This window comes from Anopheles arabiensis, chromosome 3 (assembly GCF_016920715.1).
Source record: "Anopheles arabiensis isolate DONGOLA chromosome 3, AaraD3, whole genome shotgun sequence".
In the NCBI taxonomy this organism is placed as follows: Eukaryota; Metazoa; Arthropoda; class Insecta; order Diptera; family Culicidae; genus Anopheles; species Anopheles arabiensis.
The window spans coordinates 23982069-23994089 of record NC_053518.1 but is presented as its reverse complement, the minus strand read 5'-3'; the positions used below and the strand labels follow the sequence as shown (position 1 = coordinate 23994089).

Below are 12021 nucleotides of genomic sequence, written 5' to 3'. Positions count from 1 at the left end.
ATGATTATGATGAGATAGTGTAAGGGCAGAGGAGTGTGGGTAGAATTATTATATGCTGGCATTGAAAAAATTAATGATTTTAGTGTAGTGTTGGTGAGTGTTTTCCACTAGAATTGAAGAGAAAAACTGATGGGATAGTATAATAAAGCCTGGAAGGTTGAAAGTGTTGCCCTTTGCACATTCCATTGCACACGCCGGGGTCGTAAGCGTAATATTCATCCACAATTTTGTTGCTTTTTTTTCTCTCATTTCCAGAAGCCTGCCTGGTGTTGCTAACACAAAGAAGCAGCTCCCCGGCCCGCTCCTCCAGCGGCTAGAACAAATTCTTGCGTAAGGTGCGATTTCCACCTCGGGGCGCCACCTTCACTGGTACACACACTGGTAGGAGGCACACATAGACGGAAGGTGGCATGGAAGTGAGCACCCATACAACTTCGACACTGAGTCGAAGCAACAGTCGGACCAGCTCCAACTCGGAGCTCGAGAAGGAACTGATCGATCTCGACATCAGCGGCGGCGCGAACAACAAATCCAACACACTCAAGAAGCGCATCTCGAGCAGTCGAACGCCGGCGAAGAAAGCGAAAAGAATACGATTTTTTCGTAATGGGGACAAATTCTATCCCGGCAGCACGATACCGGTGTCGGTGGAGCGTTACAGGTAATTTTAAGCCAAGGCGGCAGCCTAATGTTGTACCTCGCATTACTCAATCATGTGCTAACGTGCTTTTGCTCTTTCCCATTACAGATCGTTCGACAGTTTGACGGAAGATTTGACGCGCCTGCTCGAGGATAGCGTCACGCTGACCGGTGCGATACGCGCCATCTACACGCTTGAGGGCAAAAAGATCGAAAAGGTGGACGATCTGGAGGATGGCAAATGTTACGTGTGTTCCTGCAACAATGAAGGCTTCAAGCGAATAGACTATAACGTATCTAACACAAACACCAAGAATCCCAACAGACTGTCTAGGTAGGAATTTAGGAGCCAAGCTCCAAACAATCAATAGAACTGAGTGCGTAATCTAATGCTATTTGCGGCCTGTTTTTTTTTTTTGCGGCAGACTAATACGCCCCCTATCGCCAGTAAAGAACGGTGGCTCCAATGGGTCAACGCCGCTGAAAGAGATCGATTCCGTGGTGCATCCACGGATCGTGACACTCATCCGCAATGGTGTGAAACCGCGAAAGGTAACTATCGAGCAGCAAACAAGCTGTTTGTAAGCTGATTAGTGGTGAGGGTGAACCCATGTTACTTTACCTTTTCTTTTGCTCGCCTTGTCCTCTCCCCAGATCCTGCGATTACTGCTAAACAAACGGAACAGCCCCACGTACGAGCACGTGCTGACCGCGATCACGCAATGCGTCAAGCTAGATACCGGCTGCGTGCGGAAGGTGTTTACCGTGGCCGGGGTGCCGGTGCAGCGGTTAGCACAGTTCTTCGAGGAGGATGACGTCTTCTTCGCGTACGGTAACGAGCGGGTCGGCAACAACGATTTCGAGCTGGAGGCCGAGGAAAGCAAAGCGATCGCTGCACACCGGAAAACGCTACGCAGCAGTACGACGCGCACGGGGCCAAAGCCCAAGATGCCGGTCAAGAGCCACAACGATACGTTCGTTTGCGTGGACGAGTCGGCACTGAACGGTGGCATTCTGCCGGACTCGTTGCCGCTGGAGCTGCAGGCCAAATATACGCTCGGGTCCATAGTTGGTGAGTTTTGTTTGCTGTTCTAGTAGAGCGGGTGAACTGTAATTGCATCTTTTAACCCCCTTACCCTTCCTACTAGGTGATGGAAATTTCGCCGTAGTACTGAAATTGAAGGATAAGCAGAACCACACAGAATACGCCCTGAAAATTATCGACAAATCAAAATGCGCCGGCAAGGTAAATTCGATTTTATTTTTAGTAAAAGAAAAAATCCAAATTAATGCTTGTTTTTTTTACTTCCCCTTCATTTTAGGACCATTATCTAGCGGCCGAAATCCGTGTGATGAAGAAGCTAAACCATCCGTACATCATACAGCTGGTGCACGATATCGAAACGATGAAGAACATGTATCTAGTGCTGGAGCTGGTGCGCGGCGGCGATCTGTTCGACGCCATCACGCGTGTGACCCGCTTCTCGGAGAACCAATCGAAGATCATGATGAAACATCTAGCCTCCGCGATGGCGTACATGCATTCCCTCAGCATTGTCCATCGGGACATTAAGCCGGAAAATTTGCTGGTAAGTGGAGCTGGTCGATGGATGACAAATTGTGTTGTGTTTTCTAATTGGAATTTTACTTTCCCCTTTTGCCAGGTGGAGCTGGATAGTGATGGTAATGTCGTGCTGCTGAAGCTCGGAGACTTTGGGCTCGCCTGCGAGGTAACCGAACCGTTGCTCTCGATCTGCGGCACACCGACGTACGTTGCGCCCGAGATTCTGATGGAATCCGGCTACGGTGTGAAGGTATAGTTTTGTTTGTTACATACAAGCTGCTTGGACGATGGGCCATTTAATATACTTACATCTTTTGTCTTTTGTTTTGCCTCCTCCAGATTGATGTTTGGGCCGCTGGCATTATCCTCTACATTCTGCTGTGCGGCTTCCCACCATTCGTTTCGCCCGACAATCAGCAGGAGCAGCTGTTCGATGCGATACTGAACGGGTACTTTGACTTCCCCGCTCCGTACTGGAACAACATCGGCGACAGTGTGCGCGATCTGATCATCAACATGCTGCAGTCCGATCCGGAGCTGCGGTTCTCCAGCGAGGACATACTGGACCATCCGTGGCTGACCAGCAACATCGTGGACGATACGCGCGATCCTAATGGGTACCGAATTTTCTCCAACCACGTGTATTAGGCGCACGCTGGTTGCTGGCTAGCTTTGTGTATAGCATTTCGTTTATTTTGTACGCTTGTTTTTTTTCGGTTTGTTACGGCACCAGTTCAGCGTGGTGATAGCGAACATTGCGCACTGTTTGATTGCCGTTCTTTATTTTTTGCGAGCGGTGTTTTGTTATAGGTGTATTTTATATAGTGTGTGCTCTAGTGCAATACACCCGCCGCCGAGAGGAAAACGGGAAAGGGGCGAGGCGTATTCTGTGATGAAATTGACATGCGTTTTTATTTTAAATGTATGTTTATCTGTTTGTTGTTCAATATTTTTTTCTGTTTCGTTTTCTCGCGATAGGCTTGATTTCATTTCAATCTGCGGTAATTTACACAGTAGATTTGAAACCATAATTATGATTAGACTCTTGTTTGGTTCGTTTGTAGAGAAAACAACAGTTGTGCCCTTTGATGTTTTAGCTTATTGAAGACGATTTTCTTCTCTCTTCTCTTTCATTCCACAAATGCATCACAACACAACAATTCATCAATTCGCTTGGATGAATAAATAATAACCGGGCAAAAAACCACCATATACAACACATCATAATCACAACAACACAAACCACGGACCCATCCACTATCTCCTTCCCAACCCCGCAGTATCGTTGTTGAAGAACAGTGTGGTGGCGGTCAGCTGGAGTCTTTGGTGGGCATTCCCATCACTACCCAGTAGAAGGGAGCGGAGATTTATACGCGTAACGCGATCTATGTGTTACGACCCCTTACAACCAGCGCGGAGTGTGACCGATATTTGACTTACATTGGCGAGTTTTATCGGCAGTGTGGTGGTGGTGGTGTGTTAGCGGTAGCAGCTTACTTTGTGGATGGATATAAAGTCAATCTCGTGTTGTGTCGTACTCTCCCGGACCTCATCCAAAATATCTCACCGTACTGCTGGTGGGTAAATTTTAAGCAAAAGTCGACGCCAATCGAAAGCAAGGTTTGTGTCAAATTTGTCGAATGCTTTATATGCCATGCTTTGATAACAGCACCGCGCATTAGAGCAGCCGTTTTGTTTTGCCAGTGAGCAGCTTAATTGTTTGTCGGCATGCTGAAATATTCACACCACCCCAAAAACGTTCGTTCGTTTGGTATTAGTTATGGCCCAAATCTGCACCATCACACAGCTTAGCGTAGTTAGTCAGGGGAAGTGAATAAGTTTTCTCCCATCATTGGCACGTATGCGTAATTTTTACCGGTAGGATAAAACCAAGTCATCATAAGGCGGACAATTGTTATTTAGCAAGCTTAATTTGTATAGAAAAAAACACACACATTACGTAGAATTATGAGACTATTATTACCAATTACGATCGTACACACACACACACACACGACGGCATGTTAGTAATGCATATTTATTTATCTTTCTTAGCATAATCTTAGTTGTGCAAAAGGTGTAATGAAATTATGACGATAAAAAAAAAAACCTGGGGGCACGAAACTGCACGAACACAAACATTGCAAAGCAAAACAAAATGTTACTCATCTTCAGTCATCGTCACAAATTGTGGTAATATGTGTGTTTAAGCGATGGAGTTTGATATTTTAGTTAATGGCTAGTTTTTGGTATCATTTAAAATAGGCACGTTTGCGGTTTTTTTCTTCATTTCGTTGTTAAATGCCTGACTGGAATGACTCGGTTATTGCTTGTCCCCTTTCCTTGTAATAAAAAAGAAGGAGAATCATTGAAAATTCGGCATTATGTTATGATCGGTAGATAAATCAAATCCCTCTTTTCTTCTGTTACAAAAATGACGCAAAATTCAAATTTCATTTTCTCACATTTTAATGAATGCTTCACACATTTTCTTTTCGTAACATTTAACGCACACCTCATTGTGTAGTGGTAAAGATCTCAAAATGATTTTTTTTGCATTACCATTTTCATGTAATTCTTTTTACCGCCGCGACCCTGCTCGATTGTAGCTGCGCAATTTTACGTTTTTATTATAACAACAAACCCTGTACGTTAAACAACTAATAATCATTCCACTTCTTTCAACCGTTGCAGCATTTCCGTAAAGAGTTCTTAACGATAGTCTGTAAACTTGTAAACCTCATAGTACTCACTACAAACACATACACACAAAAACACCCTTTTTACAAAGTAAGAAAATTGCATTAAAAGGCAAAGAAACAGGAGCCGTTTAGAGTGCAGTTTAGGCAGTAGTGCATCGGATAATGAAACAATATTGTTTGATAATCATATCATCTAAACGTTCTTATAAAAAAGGCAAGCCACTGTCTCTCAGTAAAGGAAAGTTTCGGTTTTAGTGCTGTAACAAAGCAACAATTTACAATCATTCAGGAACGATGGTTTTGCACTGATTCATTGTAGTGTTATTTTCAACCTAAAAAAAGGCCTAGACAACCTGCATCAGCATACACTGGAGTGGAGTGAAATGTAAAGAAAACGGATCGTTTTGCAAGTGTGTAAAAACAGGAATCGTACTGCGTTTGAAAGGACACAAGCGGACATAAGTACGATGAGTTTGTGTGTGTGCTTTGGGATGAAACAGTTAAACGTAACGTGCCTCAAGAAAATGATATCATCCATTACAGGCGACCAACAGCCAAGTGTTGGGACGACGACGATGGTGGGGCCATCGGGTCCACCAAAGGCGTCATCACATCAGGCGTGCAGAATAGGGTATGGTTTTATACACACATAAATAGAATATACAGTTTGTAGATGGCTTATTGGCTTTTTAGAATCGTTTACGGAGTGGAACCGAAAAATAGTAAATCCCAAAAAAAAGCATCGTGCGTTATCGCGATCCTAGAGATAGAGGCAATAGTTTTGAACGGTTTCTTCCTCGCCCAAACCACACAATATTGACGAATTTCATGCAGTAAGTGTAGGAGAAATACTACCACACGTCACACACACACATACTATTCTATTCTCGAATTAAACTCCCGCAGTAACTTGCATCACTAAAACAACATTTCTGTACAAAAGCCACAAGACGACTGTGTGTTGTAGTGAGGTCAATTAGTCTGCAAACTAAGATCCATAGAATGATAGTGTTAAACAAAAACTACACTACAAACTCAGCCATCCGTCTTCTCTTAACTCTGTCCAGCGGTGGCATGGATTGTGGTCTAGCAGCTGCTTCTGCTTTTTTCTGCTTTTCCTCTTTTTTCAGACTAAGCTATCGTATCGCTTTCCTTCTTGCGTTAGCTTTACGAAACGAACAAAAAACAGAGAGAAACCCAAAAGAGGGTGTAGAATAGAATATGAAACGCTTATCATCAACAAACAAGCCAGAAGGACAATAAGAAGGACACGTGCAGAAGGATGCAAAATGAGCCAACAGGCAGCAAACGAACAAAACTGCGAACACAGGAACCAATTAGTATTGAGAAAGGTAAACTTCAACTTCCACATGCATACAGGGCTGGCCAGGAGTTCTCGTAGCTGTGGGATACTGTATTGAGTCTTTCTTACGCGAATTGAACCTAATGTAATGGGAATTGGACTCTGTAGCTTCCTTGTTGGACAAATCCAATAGGAATATCTAAAAAGTCTATCTAAAACGGGTGCCATAGAGTTCAATTTCCATCATTGAAGTTCACTTCCGATAAGAAAGTGTCAAGAACGTGTCCCGCAACTATGAGAACCCCTAGAAAACCCTGGTAACCCCTCCAATCCACACACATTAGCCTCGCAAATTCCGGTTGCAAAATACGCTACAGATAATTATAATTCACGCCGAGCGTCACTAACATCCATCCACTTCAAACAAGGAAAGCAAACACAAGTACAGTTAAAACCATATTAATATCGAACAGGCAGGCCGAGTTATAGAAGACATTCATTCGATCGTTTTAGAGTCCAATTTGTGGCCCCTTCGCCACTGGCGTTTAGCAATGCCAGGGAAAGGGAAAGAGATCTATATATATATATACATATATTGAATTAAGCTTTATTATTACTTCTTTCGCATATCTGCATCTCCTGCAAGCAAAACCGTAGAGATTGTGTAAATATAGTCAGAATATTATAATATTACCCAACCCACACGCCGCACGGGTGGTTGGGCTCGGTTAAACAAACGGTTGCAATCCACTACTACTACTACTACTACTATTACTGCTACTATTACTATCAATGCGATAATGAGTGTGAGGGATATAGAGAAGAGTGCTCTTATAAGTTTGCCAAATTATGCGTGATGTTTGAATTAAACTTTCTGTTTTTGGCTTCTTCTGGCAAAGTGATACATAAATACATACACACAAAGAGAGAGAGACACACACACACACATACACACACACACACACACACCTTTGCAACGAAATCATTTAGCATTAACGAAACATTTCGGCACGAAATCAACGATCGCCTCCACTGTGCTTGGGTATTGAAAGAGGTGTACTACATTTAGTGCATATTTAGTGACATTGTAGCAGGCGACCACCTCCTCCCCCCCCCCCCCCCCCTAAATACAAAGAGCGTGTGTGTGTGTATTAATAAAAAAACACAATACATAATGCATAAGGAGCGAGCGTTTTACAGCATATAAACCCAAAATCGTCCATGCACAGGACGGAAAGTGAAGCAACAAGCAACAACCCCCCCAATATGAATAAATTATTCTATCGTGAGCTATTGAAAACCTATGAAAACAAAGAGAGAAAGAGTGATCACGTTGATCGTGTGCGATCGAGAGGTACCTGACGATTGATCAATATTTTGAAAGAACTTAATCTAAAACCTCGTTTTTGTTTTGTTTAAAAATCTAAATTCCGTTGAAGCTCTTACTATCTCAGTTCCGCTTTCTTAGTAATGCGGGTTTTCCTTCGAAATGTTTGTTTCTTAAACTAACCCTAAAGCTTTCGTTTATTTGCAGCAAAATCTAAACACACCGTGTAAGCCTTCGTTTTAAGGTCGGGAATGCACCGTTAGCGGGCTACATCCTACTCTTACAAACAAACTGTAAAAACTGCACCTGACAACTCGCAGTAAAAATGCGTCTTCTTCCTCTTTTACTTATCAACTCAATTGGTAATCGATTCACACGTTCTTCGATGCTTCGAAAACGCAACGCGCGTACCGGGTACCGGTTTTTTGCTAAATGGATTTCAATCAACTGACGCAAAACTGCCGCCTGCGCCTGGTTGGGACCAGTTTGCGGCAGATTCACAATCTTTATTGCAAAATGCGATTTTTTTTTATGGATAAATATATTTCCAATATCCTGTTTAGAGCGAGGAAGATTTTTCTATCCCATTCATTCAACAAACAAGTGGAACAGAATACAGCCTCTCGCTGCGTTCCAATCGCTGTTTTTGCCAGTGTCCATGCGTGCTGGGCCAGCTAAAGGTCGCCCTTAATAGCACTTAATTTCCCTTTGATGAGTCTTTTTGCCCCCCCCCCCCCCGACGTTCTAACAAGCTGGCGTGTTTTTCCAAAGTGGCGATCGCTCGCGAAACGCGGAAAAGAAGACACGTTGTGCCGCCAACATGCGCTTGCATGCGCGAATAGTGCGCGATCGGAATAAGGGTAGAAGAGCAACGATTTAAATGCGTCTCTAATTATCCTCTCTCGGCATCGGCCGGTTGGAATGTTTCCTCTTCCTACAATGAGCCGAAGAAGGTTTAAAGGTACAAGATTGACTCAAAATCTCGCCAGAAGGAGCACATTATCTTCTTATTCAAACAAACCGAACCAAACCTTAACTAAAGTCAATGCCTTTGTGCTTGATTTCCGATCGCTTATCCGCACATTTTTCAAACCATTTCAAACAGTCCCATCACGTACACACACGTTTGCTGGCTGGGAGAGACCGACCCAGCTTTCCTCCTCCCTCGCTTTTGTTCCGCGGTTTGGGATTGACGCGAGCCCCGTTGTGTGTTGACTATTCCGCGAGCGTGTGTCCGTCGTCACACCCGCACGCAAGCGGCGCGGCTATAGAACACGTCGTTGTGTTGCGTCGTCGTTGGCGATCTTTCTTGTGTTTGTTGACTTGAACGGGGTTTGAACGCATCGCAGGACGGGAAAAGGCCACATAAACGATCACGCTGCATACAGACACACAGACACAGAGACAAACAGACACTCTCCCGTCCCGCGATAAGGTAATAGCAACCGCATGGGTCACCACCAAAGGGGAACACGCGGCACGCGAAAGAGAACGAGACAGAGGGATTGAGTCAGCGGTTGTGGAACTCGTTTTGTGGCCCCGAGTGGCCCTGGAGGGGTGAGAAACAGAGGGAGGGGGGAGGTTCCCTATGAAGGAACTTGGTGATAATGTTTGGAGTAAACAAAAACATCCATGCGCAGCGAGAAGAGTCAATTCTCCGCTAGCGATCCGAACGAGTGGACGCGCGCGCGCGCACTCTCTTGCCGCAACCGCTTTGCGTATCGGAGTTGTGAATTTGTTGTTGTTGTGCGCAATTCATCAGGTTCGTCAGTGTGTGATTGTGTGCTGAACAAGTGTGCTTTTATGAAGAAAATTTCCACACAGAACAGAAACTGAAACAAAATGTGTAAGGTGTTACTGCTGCTGGTAGCGTGCACAGTTGCACCACTGGTCGCGGAAAGGCTCGCGACGCTGTCAACGCTCGATCGGCTGGCCGGGTACGCGAGCAAAACCAATCTGGAGACGGCGCTGGACTACGGCGAAGCAATCTACGAACGATCCAAACGCCTCGAATGCTCGCTAGCGGCCGGCACGCGCACCAAGGTCGTCAAGGGTGGCACCACGTACGCGCAGATCATCGACGGCTACCCGACGCCCGGCACCCAGCGGCAGGATCTGCTCGCCCGCAAAGTGCTGCGTGCGTCCGGCTTCTTCGTCAACCGTTACTGCCTGCCGAGCGGCATTCCCTCGTACGAGTGTGGCCTCTTCCTTGCCGGCACCGAAATCCCCCCGTCCACGATCGCCGATCAGTGTCGCAGCTTGATCGAGGCGAAAGAGTACAACGACGAGTACCGGCGACTACTCCCCGCCCTGTACGACGACGGTGTGTACAAGTTCCGGCGCAGCACCGCCGGTGGAGAGCTGCCGGCGGCACGGGACATCTCGAGCCGCTTCCACGCTGCCCGCAACGGGCGGCAGCCGGCCCCCGACGCACGCCACTCGGTGGCGCTCGTCCAGTGGAGCCAGTTCGTTGAGCACGATCTTGCGAAAACCACCGTCCAGACGATGCACGATGGCACGGGCATTGAGTGCTGCACGGGCGAGCACGGTCCGCTGTTGCCCCGGTACCGGCATCCGTCCTGCCAGCCGATGGAGGTGCGCGAGGACGACCCATACTACCGCACGTACCGGGCGACGTGTCTGAACTACGTGCGCAGTGCCCTTTCGCTCGGCAGCACCGGCGGTTGCCATCTCGGGCCGGCGAACCAGCTGAACGCGGCCACCAACCGGTTGGATCTGTCGCAACTGTACGGCAGTGGGGCGAACGATACGCGCGTGCTGCGCACGGGCAAGGGCGGTCGGCTGCAGGCGCAGCTATTCGATTCGGCCGAGTATCTGCAGCCGGCGGCCGACGAGCGGCTGTGCGTGGCCGATGCGAACCTCGAAACCGTTTGCTACGGATCGGGCGACACGCGCGTCAACGTGAACCCGTACATTACGCTGCTGCACACGCTGTTCCTGCGGTCGCACAACCGGCTGGCGAAGCATTTGGCCCAGCTGCGCCCGGACTGGACGGACGAGCGGCTGTTCGCGGTGGCACGGACCGTTAACACGCGCCTCTACCAGCGCATTGTGCGCGAGTGGTTGCGTGCGGTGGTTGGTGAGGCGGCTGTGGATCGCACTCCGCCACCGCCCGTCGGTGAACGGAACGATCGGGTGAGCAACGAGTTTGCAACGGCCGCCATCCGCTTCTACAACACAATGATGCCGGGCGAGATCGCGAACGCGATCGGATCGTACGATCTCGAGCGTCTGTTCTACCGGCCAAAGGATCTGCGCAAGCGGGAATACTTTGCCCATCTGGTCGGTTCCGTGCTGGGGCAGAACGCAATGTCCCTCGACACCGCGTACGTGGACGACCTGGCGCATCTGCTGTTCGGTGTGCGCAACGTGGGGCTCGATGTGCTCGCGCTCGACATCCAGCGCGGACGGGATCATGGGCTGGCCCGCTACACCGACTACTACGCGCTGTGCACTGGCCGCCCGGTGAGTGGTTGGGCCGACCTCGAGCCGGTGCTGAAAGCGGACGATTTGGAAATTGTGCGCGCCTCGTACGCAACCGTGCACGATGTCGATCTGATCGTCGGAGCGATCGCGGAGCGGCCGGTGAATGGTGGGATCGTTGGCCCAACGCTGTCCTGCCTGATCCGGGAGCAGCTGGACCGATCGCTAGCGATCGAGGTCGACTCATCGCCGGTCCCGTTGGAGCGGGTCGATGCACTGCTGGCGGAGTACAGTGCGGCACGGTTTATGTGCGACACGGCACAGGTCGACCGGGTGCAGCGTGACATTTTCCGCGTCCCAGCGGTCGATAACCCGCAGATCCGGTGCGCCCAGTTGCCGTCGCTCGATCTTGCGCGACTCGTTTAGAGACCCGGTTCTGAGCAGCCGCCGCCCGCAGGTGGGGATAGAAAGCCGCTGTGGTACAGCCAGTTAACCGGGGGCTGTACGAAAACGCCATTAACGTGAAGGAGAAAGGTCGAACCGTGTCGTGCGCCGAGGAAGTGACTACTTTAGGGTCAATTAATCATGGTTGAGTGCGTCCCCGCAGCCTCCCAGGCCCCGTGTAGGTCCAGTTCCTCACAAGGCAACGTTATGTTCGTTATGCTCCTCCCCCCATCCTTCTTCAGCAGTCTCTCTTTGCGAGTTAAAATGTAAAAGCCTAGGTTAATTGAATTCGTAGTAATATGTAGTGTGAGTGTTTGAATCAATTTTCGTAAGCAAATAAAAGCATCAGTCTTCGCTGAGAAGCTTGTAATCGAACGCCCGTATGTTGAGATAATCCTAGCAAACCTAGCACATTATCACATTTCCATGGCCGAACGCGAGGTTCGTTTGAATATTGCACCCAGTAGGCGCGTCATTTGTTTTGCAAGATTGTTGTTGTACTCTCTTTGCTCAGAGAATGAGAGAGAGAGAGAGAGGGGGGAGAGCGTGGTCAGTCAGGACGAGAGAGGAAGATGCATTTCAACGAGCCAAGGGCAAG

General features: G+C 47.9%; 2 protein-coding genes across 5 annotated transcripts in view; both read left to right on the top strand.

Moving 5' to 3' along the window:
• The window catches only part of LOC120900569 (serine/threonine-protein kinase GL21140), a 29381-nt gene extending 24135 nt beyond the window's left edge, over nucleotides 1-5246 (top strand). Inside the window, exons 1-10 of one of the 4 annotated variants that reach the window (XR_005739219.1) lie at nucleotides 411-661; nucleotides 749-973; nucleotides 1065-1191; nucleotides 1294-1711; nucleotides 1788-1885; nucleotides 1962-2228; nucleotides 2304-2453; nucleotides 2543-2820; nucleotides 3484-3823; nucleotides 4898-5246. Coding sequence is in view for 3 of the 4 variants with exons in the window: in XM_040307711.1 (XP_040163645.1) it covers nucleotides 411-661; nucleotides 749-973; nucleotides 1065-1191; nucleotides 1294-1711; nucleotides 1788-1885; nucleotides 1962-2228; nucleotides 2304-2453; nucleotides 2543-2820; nucleotides 3484-3556 (1887 nt within the window). In the remaining variant the exon portion in view is untranslated. Of the gene's footprint in view, nucleotides 1-255; nucleotides 662-748; nucleotides 974-1064; nucleotides 1192-1293; nucleotides 1712-1787; nucleotides 1886-1961; nucleotides 2229-2303; nucleotides 2454-2542; nucleotides 2821-3483 lie in introns of those variants that run through there. The other 3 variants (XM_040307712.1, XM_040307711.1, XM_040307710.1) reach the window with 3 other exon arrangements.
• Nucleotides 5247-9171: 3925 nt separating this feature from the next.
• Nucleotides 9172-11798, top strand: LOC120902474 (peroxidase). The gene has a single exon (XM_040311233.1). It carries the CDS (start codon nucleotides 9378-9380, stop codon nucleotides 11403-11405), a length of 2028 nt encoding a protein of 675 aa, XP_040167167.1. The 5' UTR covers nucleotides 9172-9377; the 3' UTR covers nucleotides 11406-11798.
• The last annotated feature ends 223 nt before the right edge of the window (nucleotides 11799-12021 follow it).

What these genes read in the sequence shown, in the direction of transcription:
- LOC120902474 (XM_040311233.1), top strand. Translation starts at nt 9,378, where the DNA reads ATGTGTAAGGTGTTACTGCTGCTGGTAGCGTGCACAGTTGCACCACTG.